The following is a 24162-nucleotide window of genomic DNA, read 5'->3' on the forward strand; positions in this document are numbered from 1 at the left end:
TTTCCACTCCTTGAATGCTCCTTAGCGCATATAACAGTACTTTATCAATAAACTCCACTGCTTCAGCTTTACAGATGTCCTTCAGCAGTTGTGTGATTATGACGCCTAGGCGAGGGTGTGGCATTTGGTCAGGTGGATGAAGCATTAATTGGGGCACTGACTGAAATATAACAACTTCTTTTCCAGCAATTGAAAGTTTAAAAAATTGACTTTCCTTATTCGAATGAATAGAAATGCCATTAATCCGTTCCAGACTCCCCCAAAACACTACTAAAATGTAGTACTTTTTTCTTTAAGAAAAATAAGCATTGCATACTATTGTAATTTATGAAACGTACTGTAATAAAGTTTTTTTAAAAAAAGGTTTTCCCTAAATTGCTCTCTTTCCACAGAAATGAATCTTTTTTTTTTTTGCCACACTTACTCGAACTATTTCTCCAAGTTGACTACATACACAACTCGCTCATGTTCTTCTATGATTTCAAGTTTTAATTCACTGTCGTCTACATCTTGTCAGCCGTCATCTTTTTTTGTGTAGGGTCCATGTTAAAATACTCAAAAAACAGAAAGAATGAGCACGAAACTACCATAACAGTGTACATGGCATCTACCGTTGTCTGCTGCCCCTCACCACAATCCTGCTAATAGTCACAGGATCAGTCATAAGTCTCAGGTATGAAGTTTTTTGTCAAAAGCTTTTTTTTTATTATAATTATTGATGACAATAACTCATGGCAACATATCAGTATCACCAAGCCACTGTACAAATACAAAAAACAAACAAACAAAAAAAGATCTGGTGTGAAAAAGACTATAAAAATTATTCTATAAGTGATTATTTCACACACTAGCACTGTAAGAGAATTATCATGGCACCAAGTCCCTGGTCATTACTGGCTTAAAACAGGAAACTGGAGATAAAGCAACGTAGAATCAAAAAGGCAGTGCATTATTGGTGATAGTGCGGTGGCCATGGGTGTGGCGGATAATGGCACTGTCTGCATGTGTTTGTCATGTTGAATAACTCGAAAGTTATATTGGATGTTGGCACTAAGGTTGACACATGTCCATGTAGAAAACTACAGTATTTTTGTTTAGGCTGTGATAACCCCCTCTCGCCCATGCAAGCTGTTCCAACAGCTTCAAAATCTAAATCTATACTGAAACATTTAGAACATACAAAAGTATTGAATTAAATCAAACCAAGCACCTTTTGTTATCGAGTTTTCATGCGTATAAACAGTGTACTCTGATGGTCGTCGGCTTGCTAAATAATCACTGGCAATGGAACAAATAAGGCCATTTACACTTGGTGTGTTACTCAGAAAGTCTAATTTCACTCAAGACAAAAGTCCAAGTGAAAGTAAACCTGGAAAGGGAAGTTAACGGAAAACATTTTGAATATTTTAATTTTTTTTGGGTGTTGTCGCCGTCGCCGTAAATGAGCTGGTTAGCTTAGCTAGCAAGCTGTGCTAGCAAACTAGTTGTCACTCATTCCAACCAAATTAAACAATTTACCTCCAAAGTCCAACGCCCACAAAGTGCTACCAAAGCAAGTAAATTTGATAACCATAGAGCAGAAAACGGAACAAATTGTGAAGTCAGAAAGGGTCTGACAGCTAATAAATGCTAATGAAGCAGCTCTTCTTGTTCCTTCTCTGTTACATAATCAAAATCTGAGTAATTCTACTTTTGTTTTATTAAAACAACTGGTTTTGAAATGGGAACAACTTGCGCGACCGTGAAGGTTTCACCGTCAGACATTCATTTGTTTGCTTTAGAGGCGCTGGGGTAAAAGGCTGTTTTGTGCTAAGCTAGGCTAACTGGCTACAGGCTAACGGCGGTACATACTGTATTCTCCCCCAAAAACAATTCTTTTCAAGTAGTGATTCCCAACTAGTGTGTCGCAAGATATCAAAACATAGGAATACATATTTAAATGCACTTTGTTCAACTACCTGTGCTACCGACATACTGTATAATGGCAGGCAGAATAATTAAACTTCCACTAGATGGCAGAAGGTAAATTGAAGCTGCATGTCCATTTCTTAATGTTAAGTTTTGTTTCGTAATGTGTAATTATTTTTTTCTAATGTAAAATATGTGCCTTGGTTCAACAAGGGTTGGGAAACACTGCTTTAAACAGTTGCAAGTTAGCATCCTGCAGCAAATGGCACAGCTCAGGGCCCATGAATGACATTGGCACAAAATGAGTCAATAAACAAGTTAAGCACGCGCACGCACACACGTCACATCTGACAAACCTTAGAGATTCCCAACTATTAGGTTAACATTCTGTTCAAACAAGCATGAATGCAGTGATCCTCAAAGTGTGGGCGACATGAGAATTAAGTACAACTCGGTTGTATAGAACTTTTAAATATACTTTTTAGGAACAAAAAATTTCGTTCTTGATGACGACTACGCTACTGTATTTTAATGTTGGCCGTGATGGTAGTACTAGCCAAGTATTTAAAAAAAAATTTTTAGGTGATAGTGCAAAAAGTTTGAGAACCCCTGCATTAATGCAAAAACAAAAAGGTGGCTATAGAATCCTTGTATGTTCATCTACTGAATCTTAATTGTCACAAAGCGTAAAGCAGATTATTGTACCAAAAAGTTGAAGAAGTCGAATGATTCTGCACAGGTTCGTGTTTGTCGACTACAAGTGCGCCTTAGTGTTCACGAGTGTAACCGTGTGCTTCAAGTGGGCCAGTGGAAAAGTACAAGCGTCTCTATTCAAGACTTTGCTTTGTGGTGATGATGGAGGAGGATGTAAGGCAGAAAGTGGCCAATGTTTGGACACAGGCACCTGAGATGACACATGATAGGTCCAACAACTCAATGTTAGGGCTTTTTTTTTTCTTTCTTTTTTTTTTGACTGCAGTGCTTCTCAACTAGTGGTTTAAAAAATACATTGATATCATATGGATATTGATATAAAAATTCAGATGTGCATCTGGGCTCTGGAATTGGAGGCAAGATAAGTGACACAGGGGATTTTAAAAGTGGATTTTTGTACATTAACAATTTTTAAAACGTGGACAGTGAGTTAAGTGTGGGTTATTGTAATGTGCACAATTTTGATGTCTTATAAATGGGCCCTTATTTGACTTGGTCCTTCTTTAGAGTTAAGAATTCACTTCTATTCACTAGGGTGCCATGAGATGGTTGCAGGAAATTACCCAATGTCACTTAATTGGTCCGAAAATGATTTACTTATTACAAATATTGTCTCTTTTTTCATCTATGCGGCAGCCTATAGTGGCACGAGTACCAGATTTCGCTCTGAGCATTTGTGAGGAAATTGAGTTGTCATTATTTCAGTGTGTATTAGTATACTTTTTTGTGACATTTGGTGGTGTGCTGTGACATTTTTTTCTCAAATTTGCCTTGGGGAGAAGGGATGATAGTTTTGTCCAGGGTTTGATAAGTATAAAAGTGGGTGGTGACTTCATGGCCAAATAAAAACTGGGGAGACCAGTTGAGAAGCTCTGCTTTAGAGGAGCCACAGAGGAAGCAAATAGGGGGGAACGTTTTGTGTTAAATCAGGGGTGGGGAACCGCTTTCCTATAATAGTCCTCCGAGGGCCACACCAGTGATCATTTATGATAAAATTATGTTTATTACAAGCATTTGAGGGTTAAATGTTTTTTTTTTTTTTTTTTTTTTAATAGTCCCTCTGAAATTGTAGCAGATGGGTTCCTCACCCCTGTTGGAAGTGAAGTCACATGTGCTCAGTTGTTGAACTGCAGTTTGTGAGTGCATTCCTAGCATTTCTCTTCAACACATTGTCCACTAGCAGTATTAACAGTTCAGCAAAAATTTTCGGGTGAAGTAACTAAACATAAAGCACGGAAAGTGTTCCGATTTTTTTTTTTTTTTTCCTTTTTCTTTTTGAAGTGGCACGTGACTTCAGGTCCATGCAGTTCACACCAGGACTTGATGTTCCTTCATTTGTTTTCTTTGAAAAAGTTCAAGAGTCACTGCAGTCCTTGGTGGTTGTGGCCCACATCACTTTGTGTGCTCCACAGGCAAAGCTTTCCACACACACAGCCGAACTAGGATGACTTTTCTAGAATGTTGATTTGTGTGGACTTGAGTGGCAAAAGCACCGTTTGCTGGAGCAGGCTTTCTCAAACAGAGTCCATAATTATTGATACTACTACTACTTCGGTTTAGCATGTCATGAGGACAATTGGTTGGCATCGTGCTTTTTACAGGGCACTCTGCTATTTTCGGATGTGCTGGAGTCTGCTAGCTTGTCCACTTATTATAGAACTCTAATTAGTTTTGCTCCATTTTATGGTTATTTGCACATCATCACTCACTTGTCTGTACAGCAAACTTACTGTATGCGATATTTTTATTCAACTGTAGGTTTTATTCATTTATTTTTGTTGTAAAGCATCTTTGAGTGTTATGAAAAGCGCTTTCAAATAAAATGTATTATTATTATTGTGATTTATAAGAAGCGATCAGCGTCACTTGGTTTGTTGCTACATTATGAGGTCTTAAATAGATGAAAATTCATTTTGGTTGCTGCTAATGTGTTTAAAAAAAAAGAAAAAGAAAAAAAAACACATAGGGTTGCAAAGTTGATATTTTCATTATTCAGAATACAATTTCGCAATATTGAGGAATCAAAACTGATTATTTTGGCCACTGAGACTAAGCCCTGTTTTGTTTTTAAATTTGTTCATTTTAATCGCATTAGGATTGATTATTATTTCTTTCTTTCTGTTGTGTGTGTGTTTTTCAAGTGTTCTAAATAGAGTTGAGTTGACACTATGGTGATGTGAAATTTTCACGTGTCAGATAATATTATAGCTGTCTGGAGTACGTACTGTACTTTTGAGTACGTACTGTACTTTTGACACTTTTGCAAGCGTGTCAAATTCATTTTTGTCGCGGGCCACATCGTCGTTATGGTTTCCCGCAGAGGGCCGTTATGACTGTGAACCCAAATAAATGTATGAACGCCTCATATTACAGATACACTACAAATTGATGAGTAACTGGTTTTGAAATCAGACGCCAGTAAAAACTGTTCAAATATGATTAGGTTTATTTTAAAAGAGGGTTTGGCAACAAAAAATGCTTGCTATATCTCAACGTTTTTAAAAGTTTGACACCTGTGCTTTAATGCGATCTCAGTATTCTCCACTATCACTCAAATGTACAAAGACACGAAATCAGTTGCGTTACTGCTGCTTTCTTGACGAGTCCCACCCCTTGTATACTGTGCCTCATGTCATGGCAACAATACATTATTTCTAATTTAGGTCTTGACAATGTTTGGGAAAGCCTGCCCTTGAATCTGGCTGCCTAATTTACAATCCACCTCAGCTCTACGTAGACAAGATTGCAAACTCCCTCTAAGCGTGCGTGGCGAGCTCCTTCGCGTGTTGATGAATGCCAGAGTTCCTCTTCCTCTAAACATCATTGGACACTCTCTGGGACACGTGTGAGGCCCACTGTCACTGTTTACCGTGTTTTCTGTGGAGCGCTTGTGCCCGGAGCACATGCCGAGTTTGATGTCACATGGCTGTGTCATAACGGCAATAAGTAGAAAGAAAACACGAAAGAAATTACGAAAAAAAAACAAAAATGGAAATTAAAAACATAAACATTATATATGCATATATGATGCATATACACACACACACACACACACAATGCTATACATATATACTGTCTTTTTATATATAAATTTACAAATGACACGCATAATTAGAGATTAAGATGATTTTTTTGTTTGTTTTAGTAATTTATCCCTTGACTGTTTTTGATTGGACTGCTTGAAAATATTCAGGTTGCTGTGTTGGCGGAACAAAAGGTAAAAAGATTGTTTAGAGGGCTTGACACCGTGTATACTCCTTGAGCTCCAGCCCTGCATGAGTCATGTTACGTTGCGTGGGGGGGTGGGGAGGGAGAGGAGTGCTTGGGTGGGGGTGTCAGGCGCTGATGGAGGACAGCCCAGAGGAGGTTGGCTTCGCTTAGTTCCAGATCCGCAGGAAACTGTCCCAGGAGCCGGTGCCCACGGCCATGCCGTCCTCCGTCACGCCCAAGCAGCTCACCCTGTTGTCGTGGCCGGCGAGCACGCCTGCGGGACAGCAAGAGGGAAGTCAATGTGTCTTCATCTCCAAAAGTCTCCAACAGCAACACATCCTTTGGGTTTGCCGACGCCGTTCGTTACCGACTGCGTGGACGTGGTTTCAACTCTCGCCGCCCATTAAACATCAAATTGTTTCTCATTTATTATTTTTGTATTTAACATTTTTATTTACTAAAAGTTCATACAGTTTGTATTTAAACTTACTGAGTCGTGTGTTTTTCTGCTATTGTACATAGATTCTCAAGTTAATTATTCTTAGTAGGATATAAAGGTAATGTAATTGCATTTTTCCTGCTAAGTGGAGGCACCTTCATTTCTAATTATTACACAGATCCAGAATTATTCTTTTATTGTATCTCCTGTTTACCAAGTTAATTTATTTAGCTGTAAAAGTACACAGGACCCCGCTCATAATACTAACACCCGATTGACAAGAGCGTTAATACATTAGCTACATGAGATGGACGGGTGGTACACAAGTAAAAATGATGCGTAAAAAAAAAAAAAAGCCACAACCAAGACACTCATTTATTTTATAGTCGCTTGCTGCCATCTTGTGACTCCATTCTAAGACTACACAGGGCATTATTTTGGTGGAGATTTTTACATTGTAGTGGGTCCACCCCATGAAAAGGCTCCACACGTACCTGCCCGTTCGCCTTTCAGAGTGTCCCAGACGTTGCAGTTGAAGTCGTCGTAGCCAGCCAGCAGCAGACGGCCGCTCTTGGAGAAAGCCACGGATGTGATGCCGCAGATGATGTTGTCATGGCTGTACATCATCAGCTCCTGGTCAGCACGCAGGTCAAACAGCCTGCAGGTGGCGTCATCTGAGCCTGTGCCAAAGGCATTCCCATTGGGGAAAAACTGCAGCGAGGAGGAAAACGGGCAAATTAAACGAATTGAAGATTTTTGTTCAATCATATTTGGTTCTGTTCAAGTTTAAAGTCCTCTCAACGTAGCGCTAGACAAGAGGACAGATATCTTGATCATAATTGGGGCGAAGGATTGCCTAATTCACGTAACCTGTGTCTTCAGTGAAAATGTCTATCTACATGCAGGGGTCTGTCAGGGATTTGATGCCACATGAAAAAAAATGTCACTTGGGGCTTTACCACTTCAATACCCCCAAATGAAAGATAACATTTTACAAAGGCCCTGTGAGTCATTGGCCCGTACATTTCTCAGCACGATTCTTCTCAGTCCACATGATGCTACTGCAGAGGAGGTTACATTTCCTACACAGACGTGTGTGTGTGTGTGTGTGACTCACAGTGACAGCGTTGATGTCGGACACATGGCCAGTGAAAGACTGCCTGCACATGGCGTCACGAATGTCCCACAGCTTGGAGGTGGCGTCACAGGCTCCAGACACAAAGGTCTTGTAGTCCGGGCTGAGAGACAAGCTCATCACATCCCCCGTGTGGCCAGTGAAGGTTGTGGCCTGCTGGCCCGTCTCTATGTCCCACAATGCGCTGGAAGGGAGAGTGTGTTCATGATGATTGAGCACTGGATATCCATTAACTCAGTGACAAAATAAATCTTCACAAGAGGTATGGGATGGGTGAATCTTGAAAGCGGATCACAGTTTTATTTTCAGTTTTGAAATTGAATTTCATCTTTGATACTGCCCACAATTCATTCATGTTACCCTGTGTGGGCTGATTTGGTGGCTTGTTAAGCAATAAAAAAAAAAAAACAACAAAGACATGACGAAATACTATATATTGCATAAATAACATACGGGTTCTCGGTTTAGTTTCATTCCTACGTTGACAACCCAAAAGCCGAACCTGTACACAAATCAAAACACGCCAAAGTCTGTCACTGACCTGAGAATCTATCCATTGAGATGTGCATTTTCCCTTTTTTTCCCCTCTCTTTTGTGGCTAGTACCTAACATATGTATATATTTATATATATACATTGACACCTTAGTTTGTCTCATGGGAATCTATCCATAGAGCTGTAACTGGTGGAATTCAACAGACATAGCTGCTTCATCTCCACATAAGTTATCAAACATTATCATATAGAGTACAGAGTCTGCAGTCTTATATCGCATACTAGGGGTGGGCGATATGGGCAAAAAAAAAACCATCTCGATATTTTTTTTTTTTTAAACTCGAACGATAATTTGACGATATTCTACAAAAAATATTTTAAATCCGCACTTGCTTCACAGACCAATCGTGGAGTCACCTGACTGGGTCCTGCCCGCTAATGTCGAATGATTATCACTTCTTGCTCCTCTGCCGTCAATGCAACCCGATTTGCCGAATGAGTTTCAGCATTTCCTCATACTTTGCGGCCGTCGACTGACTCGTAATGATTTTCGAGGCAGTATTAATACTCGATAATGTAAAATTACACATCGTGAAAATAAGATTGACGATGATATCGATGACGATATATAATCGCCCACCTCTACCGCATACCATACTCTTGACGTTTTGCACACCCTTCCATCAAAAGGTAGATTCATGTGTTGACCCTGAAGACGACGCACACTCACCAGGTGGTGTCTCCAGAGCTGGTCAGTATCTGGTTGTCATCCAAGAAACGACAACAGGACAAATAACCTGAAAGAAGACAGATTCATGCATCATCACATGAACTTTTTCACATGACTCATGATTACAATGCTCTGACTACACTTGTGTGAACTCATCCAGCAAAGTTTGTGTGTATCCATGTGTACTTTGACGCCCCAAAAAAAAAAAAGATAACGATGATGGACCCAAATGTGTTAACATGTCTGCAGTCGGACTTGTTTACCTCATCAGACAATATTCAGGAAGTCTCTCACTGATCTCCAATCAGATTCCCCCCCCGCCAGCCCCTCAATCATCTTAGATGGACTGACTTCTGAGGTTCTTCCACAAAAATGCAACCAATTGTTAATGCCCACCTGTATGACCCGGTAGCTCCCGGGTGACACGCACGCTGCCCTCGCGGGTCTTCAGGCTGTATATGGAGCAGATGTTGTCCAGGCCACCGCAGGCCACATAGTTCCCAGAGGGAGCATAGGCGCACGTCATCACCCAGGAAGAGCGCAGGGGGATGGCATGCATCTGTGGATACCAATGGCATTTTTATTATTGACTCTGGTGAGACATGATTAAAGGCGTGAATGTTGAAGGTAGTTTAAGGGTGCTCTATAACAGTTTACTGCGACAGGTGAGTTTTCTGACCTTATTTGTGGTGTAACTATCCCAGATGATTAGCTTTCCATCTTGCGAGGCACTGACAAGAAGCCTGAAAAAGAATAAAGGAAAAAAGATAAGGCACGGTGTGCATGCTTTGTACATACGTCGTACTACGGTGCATGCATGTGGTGCTTTCAAAGCGATGACAGGCAGCCGTTGAGCGTGCTCTGTGTAGACAAAATTGAAGGTGTACTAATAGAAGGCATCCATCTTGTGCTCCCTTCTTGCTCAGTCTTGTATTGTCCTGCTTCGTGGCATATTATTCACAATGTACACAATACGCATACTGTATATTGTTAAGCGAGAAGTGGGAACCTTGATGGGTGAGGTAAAAAAAAAAAAAAAAAAAAATGCAAATATGAGAACTCTAGAGGATGTCGAAAATGAGAAGGGTGAGGAGGGAACTAGAGGAGACGGCGCGTTGTCTAAGTAGTGCAAAGGCGGAAACACCCCGACCACATGTTTCCTGCTCTCTAGGGACAGGAAGTGGCTTGATGGGGATGTGCTACAATCAAGCAGGGAGGCACCGAGCACAAATGTCAGTAGCTGTGTACAAAATAAACTCCCCTGCTGGATCACACAGAGGGTGCACACATGCTGGATAAATTGTCATCGCAACCATTCAAATGATGTTAAAAATAGTGAGTTAAAAAGGTTAAGCTTGTGCAATTCCCCCGGAATGCACATCATATAAATAGAAAGCCACTACAGGGACGACATGCATATGTAAAAATAATCATTCTTGGTGCAACGGTTAAAAACGCAGTTTGTAGGCTTTTTATGATGTGGAAAATCCTTGTGCGCAGCCACAGTCTGACCACCGGTTTAGACTGTGGACTATTTCGGAATCATTCAAATATTTGAAAAGTTCTCAAACTGCATCTTTAAGGTGGTATTCAACAAGCCGTGTTTGATGCCGCGGTCTGCGCACTGCAAAACATCCTCCGTGTGATTGTAATGGGTTGTAAGTCTGTGTTAACACACGATAAGTAGAAGTGGAGGTGCCAGTGTCATTCACTTATGGTGGTATTAGTCATATTAGTAGAAGTAGTGGTAGTAGCAGCTGAATATAGCCCCACACCTGGGACTGCCGTCACTGGCCCAGTGCATCGCATTGGGAGACAGACGGACAGAGAGAAAGGTTTAAGACACATACTGTACATAGACGTAGAATACTGAGACACAGAAAAACATATACTGCAGTTATCCTTGACTCCACACCCATTATAGCCACATAATATATTTATGTACTGTGTATAAACACGAGGTTTAATAAAGCTAATATTTGCTTTGTGTGAGGAAGAACTACACTACCTGGAGTCACTCCCCCAGTGCATTGCATAGATCTTGGCCAGGTGGCCCCTGAGAGTGCGTCGCGTCCGCATCTGTATCCGGCCCACTGAGTCCAGACCAGCTGTGATCTGCCAAAACACAGGAAGTACACAAACTTATCACCGCAAACGCACGCCACTGGATACTACCGTAAGCTGCGTTTGAAACAATCTGTCAACAATGATGTGATGTGCAGATCAGGAAATACAGAAATCACTTGCTGAGTCACAAAAATACTTCCAAACCAAAAACTATAGCCGGGACATTTATGCTCATAGAATGTTAACATTAATAAGCACAATACATATCAATGTGCAGGACGCTTTATAAAAAATTATTTCCATGCAATTGTGTATTGTATTTATATTGTCTATTTCCTGCTAACACAAATGGCACCTATTGGGTAGAAATTAGAATGGCCCATATAGCTTTAACACTGAATGAGGGCATTTGTTTTGTCCAAGGTTAAACAAAATATTTACAAGTTGCCAAAATGACGAGTCCAAGCAGCCATCAGCTTTATTTTCACCAAATCTACATTCGTTAAACTTCTACTTGAATGAAGCCGTTTGGACGTGTTACAATTGCAAACCTGTCTGTCATGCTCTTAACTGTTTGACGAGGAGTTTAGTGAGGAGGTTTCGTTATGACGGGCAAGGCAGACCTCTTTAGGAGAATCTTTCAGCTTGCCACTCCCTCCAAACAAGCTAAGGGAACAAAAAGCACTGCTCTCTGCCTGCAGGAGAGCTGAGTGGAGCGGTGGAGACGTGTGGCTTCGTTTACTGTCACTATGGCTATGTTCACGCTGCATATGCAACACGTATGAGATTATTTTCATGTAATGTGAACAATACAATTCAGTTGTTTTGGTTTTTTTTCCCCCCAAATCTTTATCTACCTTCCTCTTTAGTAAATGTCTTCATGAAGAGATCGACAAAAGTTGCCTTATTTCCCCCCAAAATGTCTACCTCCTCCCGCATCGCTGCTCTGTTGATCGGAGATGATAAAATTGTACGCTGGACCATATTTATTTCCGTAAACCGTGCCGCATGACGTCATCTTTTGTGCATGTCACTCCATGTCGTGCTTTGTGTGCATGCGTGTCACATCACAGATGCGTTCCGTTCACATTAGATGTCGCATTTGTGTTTGAAGGAGTACATAAAAAGATCGGATTTGACAAAAAATCTGAATGGGGTAACACATCCCGCAGCCAACTACACTGATTAAAAAAAAAAAAAAAAATTGAAGCAACTTTTTCACCCTTAGCTGAAAATCATGTAATCAGCCCCGAATTCCGATCACATGATCAGATTGGGACATCCCTAAAAATAATTATTTCTCATTCTCAATGTGAATTTTTTCCCCCACTGAATAAATGCCCTTGAATTAAAAGTTGGATTTCTCTTTTTTTAATTTGAGTCCTTTTATTATTTAGAGAAAAAAAACATTAGAAGCTCACGAACCAGGGGTGCCAATAATTATGGAGGGCAGTGTATTTTTTCCGATAGTGCCTCTTACCTGTGACAAAGTGGAGTCACTGCAGGCTTTCCTGGCATCCTGCAGTGAACAAACAAAAAAGACATTTTGAACAGCAGCACAGGCACGGTGCGTTACAAAAAGCAGAGGAGACAAACATGTGGCATGTGTCACTGTCTCTTCTGAAAGTGTTTGCGTCACAGCTTACAGTAAGTGGACAGTCGCTCACGTGTGATGATCACGCGCGCGTTCAAGCAGGGGCGCAGATGGGCTTCGGGAACTTGGGTGGGAGGGGGTCGGGGGATCAAGCAGTACTTATAAAAGTAATGCAAAAAAAAAAAAAAAAATATATATATATATATATATATATATATATATATATATATATATATATATATGCTTCATGTGTCAGGAAATGTGGGTCTCATGTACTTAATTAATGTCTGTTTTTCAGCTAAGCATTTCTTAAAAGTAAATATTTTTGAGCAAAGAAACATTTCCAACACACACTGATTTTGTATTGTAGCCACATGTCTGGCGTTTTCAACAAAACAAACTGCGTGAAAATTGTTTTAAAAATTTCCCGCGTCCCCCGCGCATCCAGGCCCGCGCACATCAACTACACACAATATTGTCGTACCCGGATCTGATTGCGTAGCTGATCGGCCTCCTGCCGCAACTGTTCCAGCTCACTCATTGTGCCTCAGATGTGTTCGGGTCACAATCCACACCAAATGCTGACTGAGCGAGGAAAATGCACACACTCTCGCATACACGCTCACACACACCCACACACAGACAGACAGACAGAGGCTCACACCCTCACTCTCTCGCCTGCTGACACCTGCAAGAAAGAGAGAGTGAAACAATTAAATTCAGCAGACGGATGAGAAGTTACTTCCATCAAACAAATGTACTGTATTCTGTTTGGGGAGCAGCAAAGGGTGGAGCAGGGCTAAGGCCTGGTGGGGGGCCTGGCTCTTCAAACACCCCCAGCATGGTTCAAAAAGGCCATCTGAGCCACACTGACCTTTAACGCACTCTGAGCATGTTACGTTGTTGCACAGTATCGCCACATACAGTACAGGTTTGCCGGCAACACAGTAAGCCCTTTCACACTGTTCATAAACGTAGACATTTTTCTGCCCTTTTTCCGTCTCGCTCTTCTGTATAAACAGCACTAACCTGGCAAATTTTCCCAGTCCCTGAGTTGTAACAGAGGCAGTGCGATGCCTGTGTGGAGGGAACATTCCTCAATGCTGGCTAGACTTTCCACCAATCTGATCAGCTATATCAGATCGGCCGATACTTTGCATTTTATGCGATATTTACTTTGCCCATTGGCAGCGTTTCCCACAGAGCTGTTCGATTATGAAAAACAATCGCGATTATTTTGGTCATGATTGAAAACACGATTATTCAAATGATCATTTATTTTTTGGTACAAAACAAGAAAATGTTTAAATGTAAAAAATATAAAGGTGGATTTCTTTGAAACACTTTAACTATGTAAGTACCTTTTGGACCAAACTAATTTTATAACAGTTTTTATAAAATAAAAAAGGGAGCAAATGTACAAATTCAAGTATGATTTCCTTCCGTAAACAGTGCGTTAGATATACATGCATACTAAAATAATTTTTTACGATTATGCCAATTTTGTAATCGTGGAATGTAATAATCGTACTTGAATTTTCTATTAATTACACAGCCCTGTCCCACATCTACTTTATCTGTCAGGGGCTGCCAAAAAAGACTGGCACTAAGAGATTTTGGCGCTATCTGTCAATATGTAACCTGTACTTGAAGTTTCTTCTGCTGCGCCGAGATTCCGCTCTTACTCCTTGTGTGTGTCTGCTATCGCTTTCTTTTTTGGTACGATACTGCAAATACAGTGCCTCAAATGACTGAAGTATCAAAAGTGTTTTTTTTTTTTTTTAAGTTTCAGAATCCACCTTAGTGGTGTCAGAGGCATCAGCATTTTTAAAATTTTATTTCTAGTTAGCATAACACCAGGTGCCGGCATTTATATTGTCTGTCATCTTATTGAGGGATGATGCCGTGTCACTCTGTGAAAGTGCACACACAGTTGTGGAAATACCCTGCTGCACTAAGTTCTGTTTCAAATGTAACAGTGTGCCGTACAGTTTTGCGGGATCTCTGTGTAAAAGGGGCGAGTATATTACAGTAAATTAAGAAACCGAGGACACCAATAATTGCATGTTTTGAAAGACATGGTCTTCCCATTTCTTGGTCTCTTGTTTCCTTATTTCATTTTCCGTGATGAAGGTCACATCTTTAATTCATTCAAGTGTCACTTTTTCAAAGAAACCAAGAGGGGCAAACAACCTCTCCCTGAAGAAGAAGCATAACTATATTGAATTTGGAATTGGGTGTCACAAAGCCGAGGCTTTCTCCATTTATGGGGCCTTATACTGTATACTGTTTGTGCCACGGCCAGTTACATCACGAAGCAGGCTTATGCAAAGACTACTTACCAGTAATTGATTTCCAGGAAACTTTAGGGGTGAACCATGGGCCAAAGAAGAACCATTAAATTAGAAGTGTACAGCTAGAGTTGGTCCAAATAAAGATAGTTGTGAATAGGACAAGATGGAGGTCTGAGTGAGTCATTCTAGTTGAACTATTTCTGGTGTCGGACAACTCATCTTTACATGAATGTGTGCCTATTCATGTGCACATAGACCTTTTCTTTACCTTGGGGAGCCTGAATGTGGGTCACACAGCACTTAGAAAGTGCCTCGCCCACTTCAAGACAAGTCGCTATGAGATTAAATTTTCAGTTGCACTTTCTATAATTCAACAATTACAGTCCATCCCTTCCCTTCCTTGCAGGAAATCAAGCAAATGTCAAGAGGGGAAGTTTATTGCTCTGAATTATAATCACTGTTAGTTCTGAACGGAGCCACATTACTTGTCGCACAAGCGGCATTTCAAGTTCCTTAACTTGTCCTTTGAACGCATGACCAGCTTTTCTCAGCTCAAGAGGTATCAGACTGTAATGACGCATCAGTGTGGTCAAGCAATGAAATAGGTTGCCCAGGGAAAGACGTCACACTCTCCCGCTGGCTGACGCAACTCCCTCGAAGAGAGGCTCTTGGAGCTGGCTAACCTGTGACGCGCAGTTGCGGTGATATGAATCGACCAGACAGAAAAGCCAACACGTGAAAATATTCAAGACGGACAAACAAATCCACCATCAAAAGTACGAGTCCGCAGAGGTGTGCTGTGTTTTGGAACTAGCCATTGTTTAGTGGCCAGCCACAGGAAATGGTGTTGCTTGGCACAACTACCTGAGAGATCTGCAAAGGCCTTCTCTGGTGATGTGGCCAGTGTCAGTCCAACCAGCCAGACACTCACTAAGACTAATATTTAAAGAAACACAATGGCTGCTATGTGCACACAGTTCTTCGGAGGCTTGGTGGAACTGCGGTTGTACAAATAATATAATTCATTCAAGAGTCACACTGAAACAGATCTATAACATGAATGCTAGAGTGAGAAATACTGTAAATATTGGCTAGAAAGTACCGGTCTCATGAGTTTAGCGAAAGAGGCATTAGTTGCTGAAGAAATGGTTAAGAATGTAGCCTGTGACCAAAGGGCACCAAGTTCTACACCCCAAATGCCTCTTGTCACTCCACACCATGGCTGAGTCAACCTTAAAATGTACACATTATGCTTATGAACTGATGTACTAATAGATTTTATGTACATCAGTCACAAGGGGACCAGAATTCAGTCATTGAGAACTGGATATCCACCCTTCGGGTGATGTACTGAGAGTGAACCCTGACCACAGCTGGGTTTACATGGAGCCAAGCATTACGATTAGAATGAATCCGAATGACCAAACGAAATGAAAATGCTCCATATAAACAACTCAATCGGAATAAAAAGGCTGAATCATAATGGAATTTCATTTGGATTCACAGAGGTGGCATCTTCCTTTTGCCACTACAAACGAGCGTCGTGTAAACAGTTCAATCGGAATAGCAGAGCTGCATCCGGTCTGCGCATGCTCTCTTTTGACGTAAATGTGTAGCGCCATCATCGTGTATGCATTTCAAAATGGAAGCAATATACCAGTGCCCGGAGAACTTGTTTTAAAGTACTCGCAACTTGTTTTTAATCAAGATGTTACTTTAATAAAAAATGTTAAAACAACTATATTAATGAACTATATCTTGACAAATCACGTGATGAGAACCATCTCCAAGTGGCTGTAACACGATTCATGTTTCAGTTCCTGGTTTGGGCCGTACCGTGTAAGAAAATCGACAAACATGTTGATAATTGTTTTCCAAAGTAAATGCAGATGTCTGCAAATCTCTTCTTTGAAGGATTTGGACAATTTTAAATTAACCAAGGTCTCTAAATGATTAATTGATTGTCAAAATAATTATCAATTGACGATGCAATGTTAATGACTCAACAAACATGCCGTTTCTTGGGTTTCCTAAAAAGCGATGGTTATGGAAATAAGAGGTTTACGCTTGACACCAGCGATATGCAGCAGAGCCGGCAATTTCAATCTAAGTGATCACCGACGATCATGTTCATTTCGTGGCAGCCAAAATCGGGATCACAATTAAAATTTGATTAATTGCAGTGCATCCCCAGTAGCAAAAGAATTAATTTAAGGACAGACACTTTCAATTCTTTAAACAGAAAAAGCGCCCCGAAAAAGTACTGATACAACTTTTTCACATTTTGTGACCTTACAGTCACAAACTTGATGGTAGTACGTGGAATGGAAATGATATACAGTTTACAAAATTTTAAGACAATATAAATCTTAAAAGTACATTGTGCATTTGTATTCAACCCCCTGTACTCTTGATACCCTTAAATACAATCCAGTGCAATTAAATGTCTTCAGAAGTCACCTAAACCTGAGTGGAATTAATCTCATTGTAAACACACTTGTTCCATGAATGCCAGTGTTTTGTTAGAGAAAGAACAACAGAATTCAGGCTTTAAAAGGCACTGTGAAAGCTATAGTAAAGGTAATTACAGCCACCTAGTGGCACCACCTGTTATTTGCTTTCCTAAAAATAGTAGGTGCCTGTTTGAGTTGGGCAAGATGGCAATTTAATTACGGCATTGCAACTGTTAGACCAGAGAATAGAATATAATTTATTGCCATTTATACGGGTAAAAAACAAGTACATTGGAATTATTCTGCATGTCCCCAAGTCAAGGAAACTAACAAGTAAACAAATAAAGTGTATCCAAGACAAGGTGATGAAATTCGATTTTTGTGCGTAATCGCTCACATTACATGTTAATTGCGATCTCAGTCTCTCTGGTGTGTGACCCAAATGTGTCGCCAAAGTGACCCGCGTGCGCAAAAGAAGAGACGATGTCACTCACAACGTAGTGTATACGAAAGTAAAGGTGGAGGCGGCTGCAGAAACTCAAACTTGTGTAGCATTTTTCTTTTACAATCAAAGTCAGCAAAATTACATCAATCCATCCATTATCGATACCACTTATCCTCACAAGGGTCGCGTGGCGTGCTGGAGCCTATCCCAGCTGTCTTCGGGCAGTAGGCGGGGGACACCCTGAATTGGTTGCCAGCCAATCGCAGGGCACACAGAGACAAACAAACAACCGCACTCACAGTCACACTTAGGACAATTTAGAGTGTTCAATTAACCTGCCATGCATGTTTTTGGAATGTGGGAGGAAGCCGGAGTTCCCGGAGAAAACCCACGCAGGCACGGGGAGAACATGCAAACTCCACACAGGGAGGCCGGAGCCGGGATTGAACCCATGACCGCTGAACTGTGAGGCGGACGTGCTAACTAGTTGACCACTGTGCCGCCCCAGAAAAAATACAATCAACTATTAATTAAAAAAAGAACCTTAAGAACAGAGCTAGGTTTTTCTCTATTCTACTCAATTTTCCTCTCCACCATACCGTCCGCCATGACTTCTATTATTCCTGCTAACATCTGTATGTTTTCAAATACATAAAGTCAGATTCATGCAACCCGTCCGTTAAGACTGAGGTCACGTTGCTAAAAAAAACTTCGGTGTCATCTTCACTTGACAGAAGTGACAAAATGGCCGCACCCTGAGATGGCTAAAAGTGGGTGCATTCTGCTGCTTAAAGTGGAAGTCAACCCAAACATATTTTTTTCAAGAATATGTTCTCTGCAGTCCCACCAGTTGAAACAAGGCTTTCTGATTAATATGAAAGATGAGTTAAGCAGCAAAATCCACCTGTTTTTAGCCATCTCAGGGGGCGGCCATTTTGTCAATTCTGTCAACAGATAATGACATCACAGACCCTCAAGGCTCAAATAACCAATAATAGCTCAGCTTGCTTAACTTATATTCCACAAACACAATATTAATCAGAATGCCGTATGTCAACTAGTGGGCCTGCATAGTACATATTCTGGTTTGGGTTGACTTCCGCTTTAAATTTATTTTATCAGAAATTATTTTCCTGCGAAGCAACATCAAAACCTGTGAGTCTGTCCCCGACGACCAAGTACCAATTCGCAAAGGCCGAGTTAGTAAAAACTGGTGACAGTTGGGCAAATCAACCAGGTGTAGACACTAGACAGACATGTTCAAATAACCTGTTCATGACAAGTCCAAACATCCAGAGAATGGAAGAAATGCTTTGTGTGCTTCTAGTGAGTACATTTTCCGGTAAGGCGGGTTGCCACTTCTCGTAAGCCATTATATGCTAGTGTACTTTATGGTGCGTAAAGTCAACACACCTCTACTTGACAAATGTCAAATTGTATAACTCTGTGTGTTGTTTTGGTTTCATCATTCCAAACAGAAAACAATAATACATGCAGGGTTACTAATCATATTTTATCCGAGTCAGTAATGGTGTAATGGTACATTTGCTTGACTTCAGTGTATGCAGCGTGGGTTTGGCCCCCCTCTCAGTGACGGTGTGACTGTCAGAGTAAATGGTTGTCTGTGTCTAAATGTGCCATGTGACTTGCTGGTGACCGGTCCAGTCGTGTAGTGTAGACTGTCGTATGCCCAAAGTCGGGTGGGATGGGCTCCTGCTACATGCGATCCTGAATCAGGATCGGCAAAAATCGAGATCAGCAGGTCAGGCTTTTTAAAGATCAGAGATTGGCCAGATAATTGGGATCGGTTCACCCCTAGTTAAAATAAAACTTTGGTTCACATGGTATACTGTTTTGATGCACTTTATGTACTTCTACCTCTTTCACAGTGCCTTTTAAAGTCTTTCAATGTTCGAAGAACAGGACTGTACAACATTTTTTTGGGCAAATGTACTTATTTGCATATTGTGAATATGACACAGTGGAACCTTGAAGTTGAAACCCCCCAAAACCTCTGCAGTTTGCCATTCACCCAAAATGTATGCTCCAAAGTTCAAACACATTTTGGATTATGAACCTACCAAGCTAACTGTGTTATTTGAAACACTGTATGTCAAAAATGAAGGTTTTATTATAGAAACATGTTGTACTCCACAACGAATCAAGCTTCTCATCTCAATGGGAAATTTTTGCTTTGAAAGTTGACCAGCTCAAAGTTCGACCGGTGAGACCAAAAAAAAAATGAGGTTGAACGTCAAGCTACTGTATATTCACCATGTTGTTATGGTTTATAAGGGTGATTGCAATCTGTTCTGGTATTTGATCGTGTAACGGCGTGGATTAAATGTAACAAAATACCAACAAGTCCATATTCTATACTGCTTATCCCGTGTGAGGAGCTGAAGCATACCAGTTGACTTTGGGCAAAAGGTACACGACACCCTGGACTTCAATCGTGCATATACTGTAAATATAGTCATTCACAGTTAAACACTCATATTCACAGTCACTGACTGAGAAATGAAACCAGCTGCCACCAGGGGCATCAGACAAGTGAACCACTACACTATCAGATTCCTTTCCCAACAACCAGAGCATCAGCTCTGTCCTTTTTAATGTTATTGTCAAGCCAGGTGCATTCCACTGACGCAGGTTAAAAAATACAAAAAAAAACACTGAACATTCAATTGAAACAGAAATAGGAGTATAGAATTCAAAACTTCTTGGAGTGATCGTTGATACCAAAGTTTTTTGGAAGCGAAGTATAGATAACGTTAAAACCGAAATGTCGAAAGTTATAGCTATTCTTTGTAAAACTAAGGATATCCTGAAAAACAAATTATTATATGTAATTTCATCCTCCAATTGTTTAGGTTCATGTATTCACTGTAAAAGTTGTGAAACCAAACAATCATATTCTAATAATGTCAATTCAAATGCAATTTTTCCTTTTAAATAAGTCATAACTTCATCAAACTGAATTGCATCCCATTTTCTGTCCAGATTTTCATCTCAAGCATAGTTACAAACAAACAAAACTGTAACATGATCTAACTAAAACCGTGACCGATTAAGAAAAAAATATAATAATCTTCGAGGAATCCCAATACTCCGATAATAGCCACATTGCGAAATGATCTAAGATGACCACCGCAGGCAGCTGCTATGACAATACTGCCGTTATCTTTCAGTGACAACACTGTCATACTGGGGCGGTTAGGGTTAGGTGTACCGGATGTAAAAAAAGAACTTTCTAGTAGAGTTATAGCAGCATAAATGCCTTAAATGAAACAGGCACATATAGTATGTGTGTATGCATTTACCAATTAATATTACTTACTGATTTATTTGCTAAAATGCACAGTACTTCAGAGTCTAAATGTACAACTATTACTTATTGCTTTTTATAGCATTTTTCATCATGTACAGGAACACACACTACCTTGGGAATGGGCGTGTCAATCAAAATCAAAATCAAAAAATGAGATGTAGGGGGTGGAGGGGATTTTAAGACTGGTCTTCAGATTGCAGGGATTGAACACGTAGCGCACCGACCCACTTATATGAGGACATCTGCCATTATTTCCATCCAACATTACAACAAAGAAGCCGTTTGTTTTTTTTTTTGCTTTTGCGGGATTGCCATGTGGATTCTGACTGCAAATGCATGCAGTGCGTTTATTGATGAGGATGCGTGGACAAATGCACATACGTGGAACGCATTCTTATGTCCTGAAATGTTTTACGAATGGAACAGCGTGCACATCTGTGGTCCGCGTGCAAGCATAAAAAAAGCAAATAGGTGAGTTTTTCAACAAATGATAGTGGATCAGTTAAATAACTAATAGGTAAATCCATGGGGTAATCAATCGAGAATTACCAGGGAGCAATGTACACTCCATGACCGCAACCCATTATGTTCCACGTGGGAACTCAATATGTACCATCCCGAAAAATACAAAGTTAGAGGTGCCTTGAGTTACGAATGACTTGGCATACATGTTTTTGGCGATACGAGATACAGATGGTGGCAGCAAACTCAACTCACTTCATAACAATCAACAGTTTGCTTTAAGATGTACATTGCCACCATCAGTTGAAATGTACTGTACTGAAACTGAACAGATCACCGACAGAATTTATTACACTTACATTTAAGATAATCACGCAACTTTGCCTTTGGAACCTCAAATACCTCATAATCTAAGCCACAATGCAAAATGCCATAGATGGGCTAACTAATGCCTTCGACAGTCATGGTGTTAGCGTTGGAAATTTTAACACAAATGAAGCAACACACATAGACAGACAACTTACTACAGGCATCTATTATTTACCCTCTGCAAAAAAAACAACTAATATTACTATTATTGCAGTTTACCGAGTCAGCTGTGAAACTCTTCTTTGTGTGTGTCTGAATTATACTGCCCCTAGTGGCCAAGTAAAGCACACCTAAAGGAACCTAACTCTTTGAGCGCTGTTGACGTGCTACATTGTCAACGGGAACCCTGACGAGGAGTGGCAAACTGTCATCAACTTTGCTTTTTTCATGGGAATGGCCAGAGAAAAGTCTTGACCAGCTCTAAGCAGTTTGTGATTGAGCAAAACATTTGTCACCTTAAATCTACTACAAAAGAGCGAAAAGATGATGGAAATTATTTAAATTTAGAAGTAGACGCGAAGATATAATATACTTATACACACTTACTACGACAAAATAGTCTGCAAATAATTTGTCAAATGTAAACATTTTACACTGGTGATTATTTGTAAATACATTATTTTTAGGACCCGACCAATAGGGATTTTTGGAGGACAATGACAATGCTTGGCAGAAAAAAATATTGATTACCGATTCATTTAAAGAATATATACAGGCTTAGTAAGTGTTTCCCTCCCAATGCATTTCAATGGTTGTCAATTATACGCAGATTTTTGCTATTCACGTGATGGCCTGGTCCCTATCTCTTTCGAAAAGAGGAGAGGGGAAAAAAAAAAGTTCCTTTTTCGGTTCCCATAATGCACTGCGTGAGGCAAAATGGATTTATTTGATGAAGTTATCAGGACATTAAAACTTGTCATATGTGTTTGTGTTACCAGTAGTTGATTAACACATTTATGTTTGATTTATGTTGCACTGTTTTTATTTTATTATTTAATTTTTTTTTTTTAACAAATTGTGACTTAAGGTTGTGTGTAAAATAGTGACATCCAGGTCATTTACTTGCACAAAACTAACATTTACCTTGATTTGAATGACCTTATCAGTCTTATGTTGATAATTAAATGATAAATATTTAAGGATATAAGGTAATAAAAAAGACCAGGATTACTTGTGTACAACTGGTGTAAGTGTTTGGAGTACATAAAGGTAAATAAAAACGGCAAACATTGGGCATTTGGCTGATTATTTGGGTTGATATTAAAAGGGCCGTAATCGGAAGCTTCAAACTGCTGGGAAAAAAAGGAATAAGGTAGAAACCTTTTTTGAAATGAAAGACGACAGTCTAATCTTTCATTTGGTAGTTTTATGTGCTTACACAGTCATAAAACAATATTAATTTCCTGAAGAAAAAAAAATGTCAGAATACTCTGAATTGGCTGGCACTCCATGTTCTCTTTTTTATAATGGCTGACACTGAAAGACTGGCTGGAACGGATGAATTACATTACTATTAATTCCAATGGGCAAATATGATTTGAGATACGTGTTTTGAGTTGAGTGTGGTCAAGGGACAAATTCAAACTTGTAAGCCAAGCCACTACTGCACATGCTATTTTTTTTGCCAGATGTCCACGACCCACTTGTTGAGAATCCCTGCACTAGATAACAGAACAATTCAAAATGACATATTGCACCTTCAGACTATTTAATTTCAACATTGAACAACTACAAGAGTGTGAAAGCTGCTGATAGAGGCGAACCTAGAACGGCATACAATTAAAAGGGCGGCGTTGTACTTATTAGCCATAAAAACGAGTCACTCGAAGTTCCTGATCCAAGCAACACATTACAGAAAACAAAAGAGGAAAACGAAAGAAAATCTCGGTCACGCTAGCAGTGGCCGCTTGGATGGATGACGGCGGCCTCGGCGGTATATTGAACGGATATGGATAAGAAAAGAGGAGGCGGGGTGTTGAGCGAGTACATCATAGAAAAAGGCTGGTGTGTCACTATCACAATATACATCAAGGGGTTTACTATAGAGTTTTGGTTCCACACGAGTTTCATTTGACTGGCTGGAATGAGGCCGCCTGGATAGTCGATTGCCAATTCGCCAAGAGAAACACACCCAGAGCAAGGAGGCAATAGTATCGTGGGGACATTTACGTCAAGAGTTACTTAGAGACAATATACGAGTGGTCAAAAGCCCTTTTGTTTCGCTTTATGACAAGATGAAAGTGTCGCGAACAAAAAGCAGGAAACAAGCACGGCGTTGGGAGACGAGACATCACGTCCTTACCTGAAAAATTGCTTTTTCCCCCTCCCCCTAATAGTCTTTCCCGTTCTTATAATGCGTGTCAAGCCGGTCACACGATGATCATAGTCCCAGCTGTGAGGGAGGTTGTGTTGGGCAAATTTAGGAGGTTTCCTGGCTCCGGAGCAAGCGCCACTGTGGCCAGATTTGTCAGAATTTTCTCCAAGCAAGCTAATCACCACACCCATGAAAGTGGGAAC

General features: G+C 40.3%; 1 protein-coding gene across 1 annotated transcript; it reads right to left on the bottom strand.

Annotated features, from left to right (window-relative positions):
* Positions 1–676: 676 nt before the first annotated feature.
* Positions 677–24162, bottom strand: LOC147138346 (guanine nucleotide-binding protein subunit beta-4). The gene is made up of 10 exons (XM_086048232.1): positions 23948–24162; positions 12776–12979; positions 12178–12216; positions 10639–10745; positions 9310–9373; positions 9027–9189; positions 8631–8697; positions 7389–7590; positions 6766–6982; positions 677–6106 (listed from the first exon to the last, which is right to left on the bottom strand). Exons 2-10 carry the CDS (start codon positions 12830–12832, stop codon positions 6000–6002), a joined length of 1023 nt encoding a protein of 340 aa, XP_085904358.1. The 5' UTR covers positions 12833–12979; positions 23948–24162; the 3' UTR covers positions 677–5999.

The sequence above is a fragment of the Filicampus tigris genome, chromosome 12, assembly GCF_054856515.1.
Source record: "Filicampus tigris isolate MCC_2025a chromosome 12, RoL_Ftig_1.0, whole genome shotgun sequence".
Classification (NCBI taxonomy): Eukaryota; Metazoa; Chordata; class Actinopteri; order Syngnathiformes; family Syngnathidae; genus Filicampus; species Filicampus tigris.

What these genes read in the sequence shown, in the direction of transcription:
- LOC147138346 (XM_086048232.1), bottom strand. Translation starts at nt 12,832, where the DNA reads ATGAGTGAGCTGGAACAGTTGCGGCAGGAGGCCGATCAGCTACGCAAT. An exon ending in ATAGTTACACCACAAATAAG is followed by an intron (nt 9,190 to 9,309) that starts GTCAGAAAACTC and finishes TGGTATCCACAG; the next exon opens with ATGCATGCCATCCCCCTGCG. An exon ending in AGCTCTGGAGACACCACCTG is followed by an intron (nt 7,591 to 8,630) that starts GTGAGTGTGCGT and finishes TCTCCCTTCCAG; the next exon opens with CGCATTGTGGGACATAGAGA.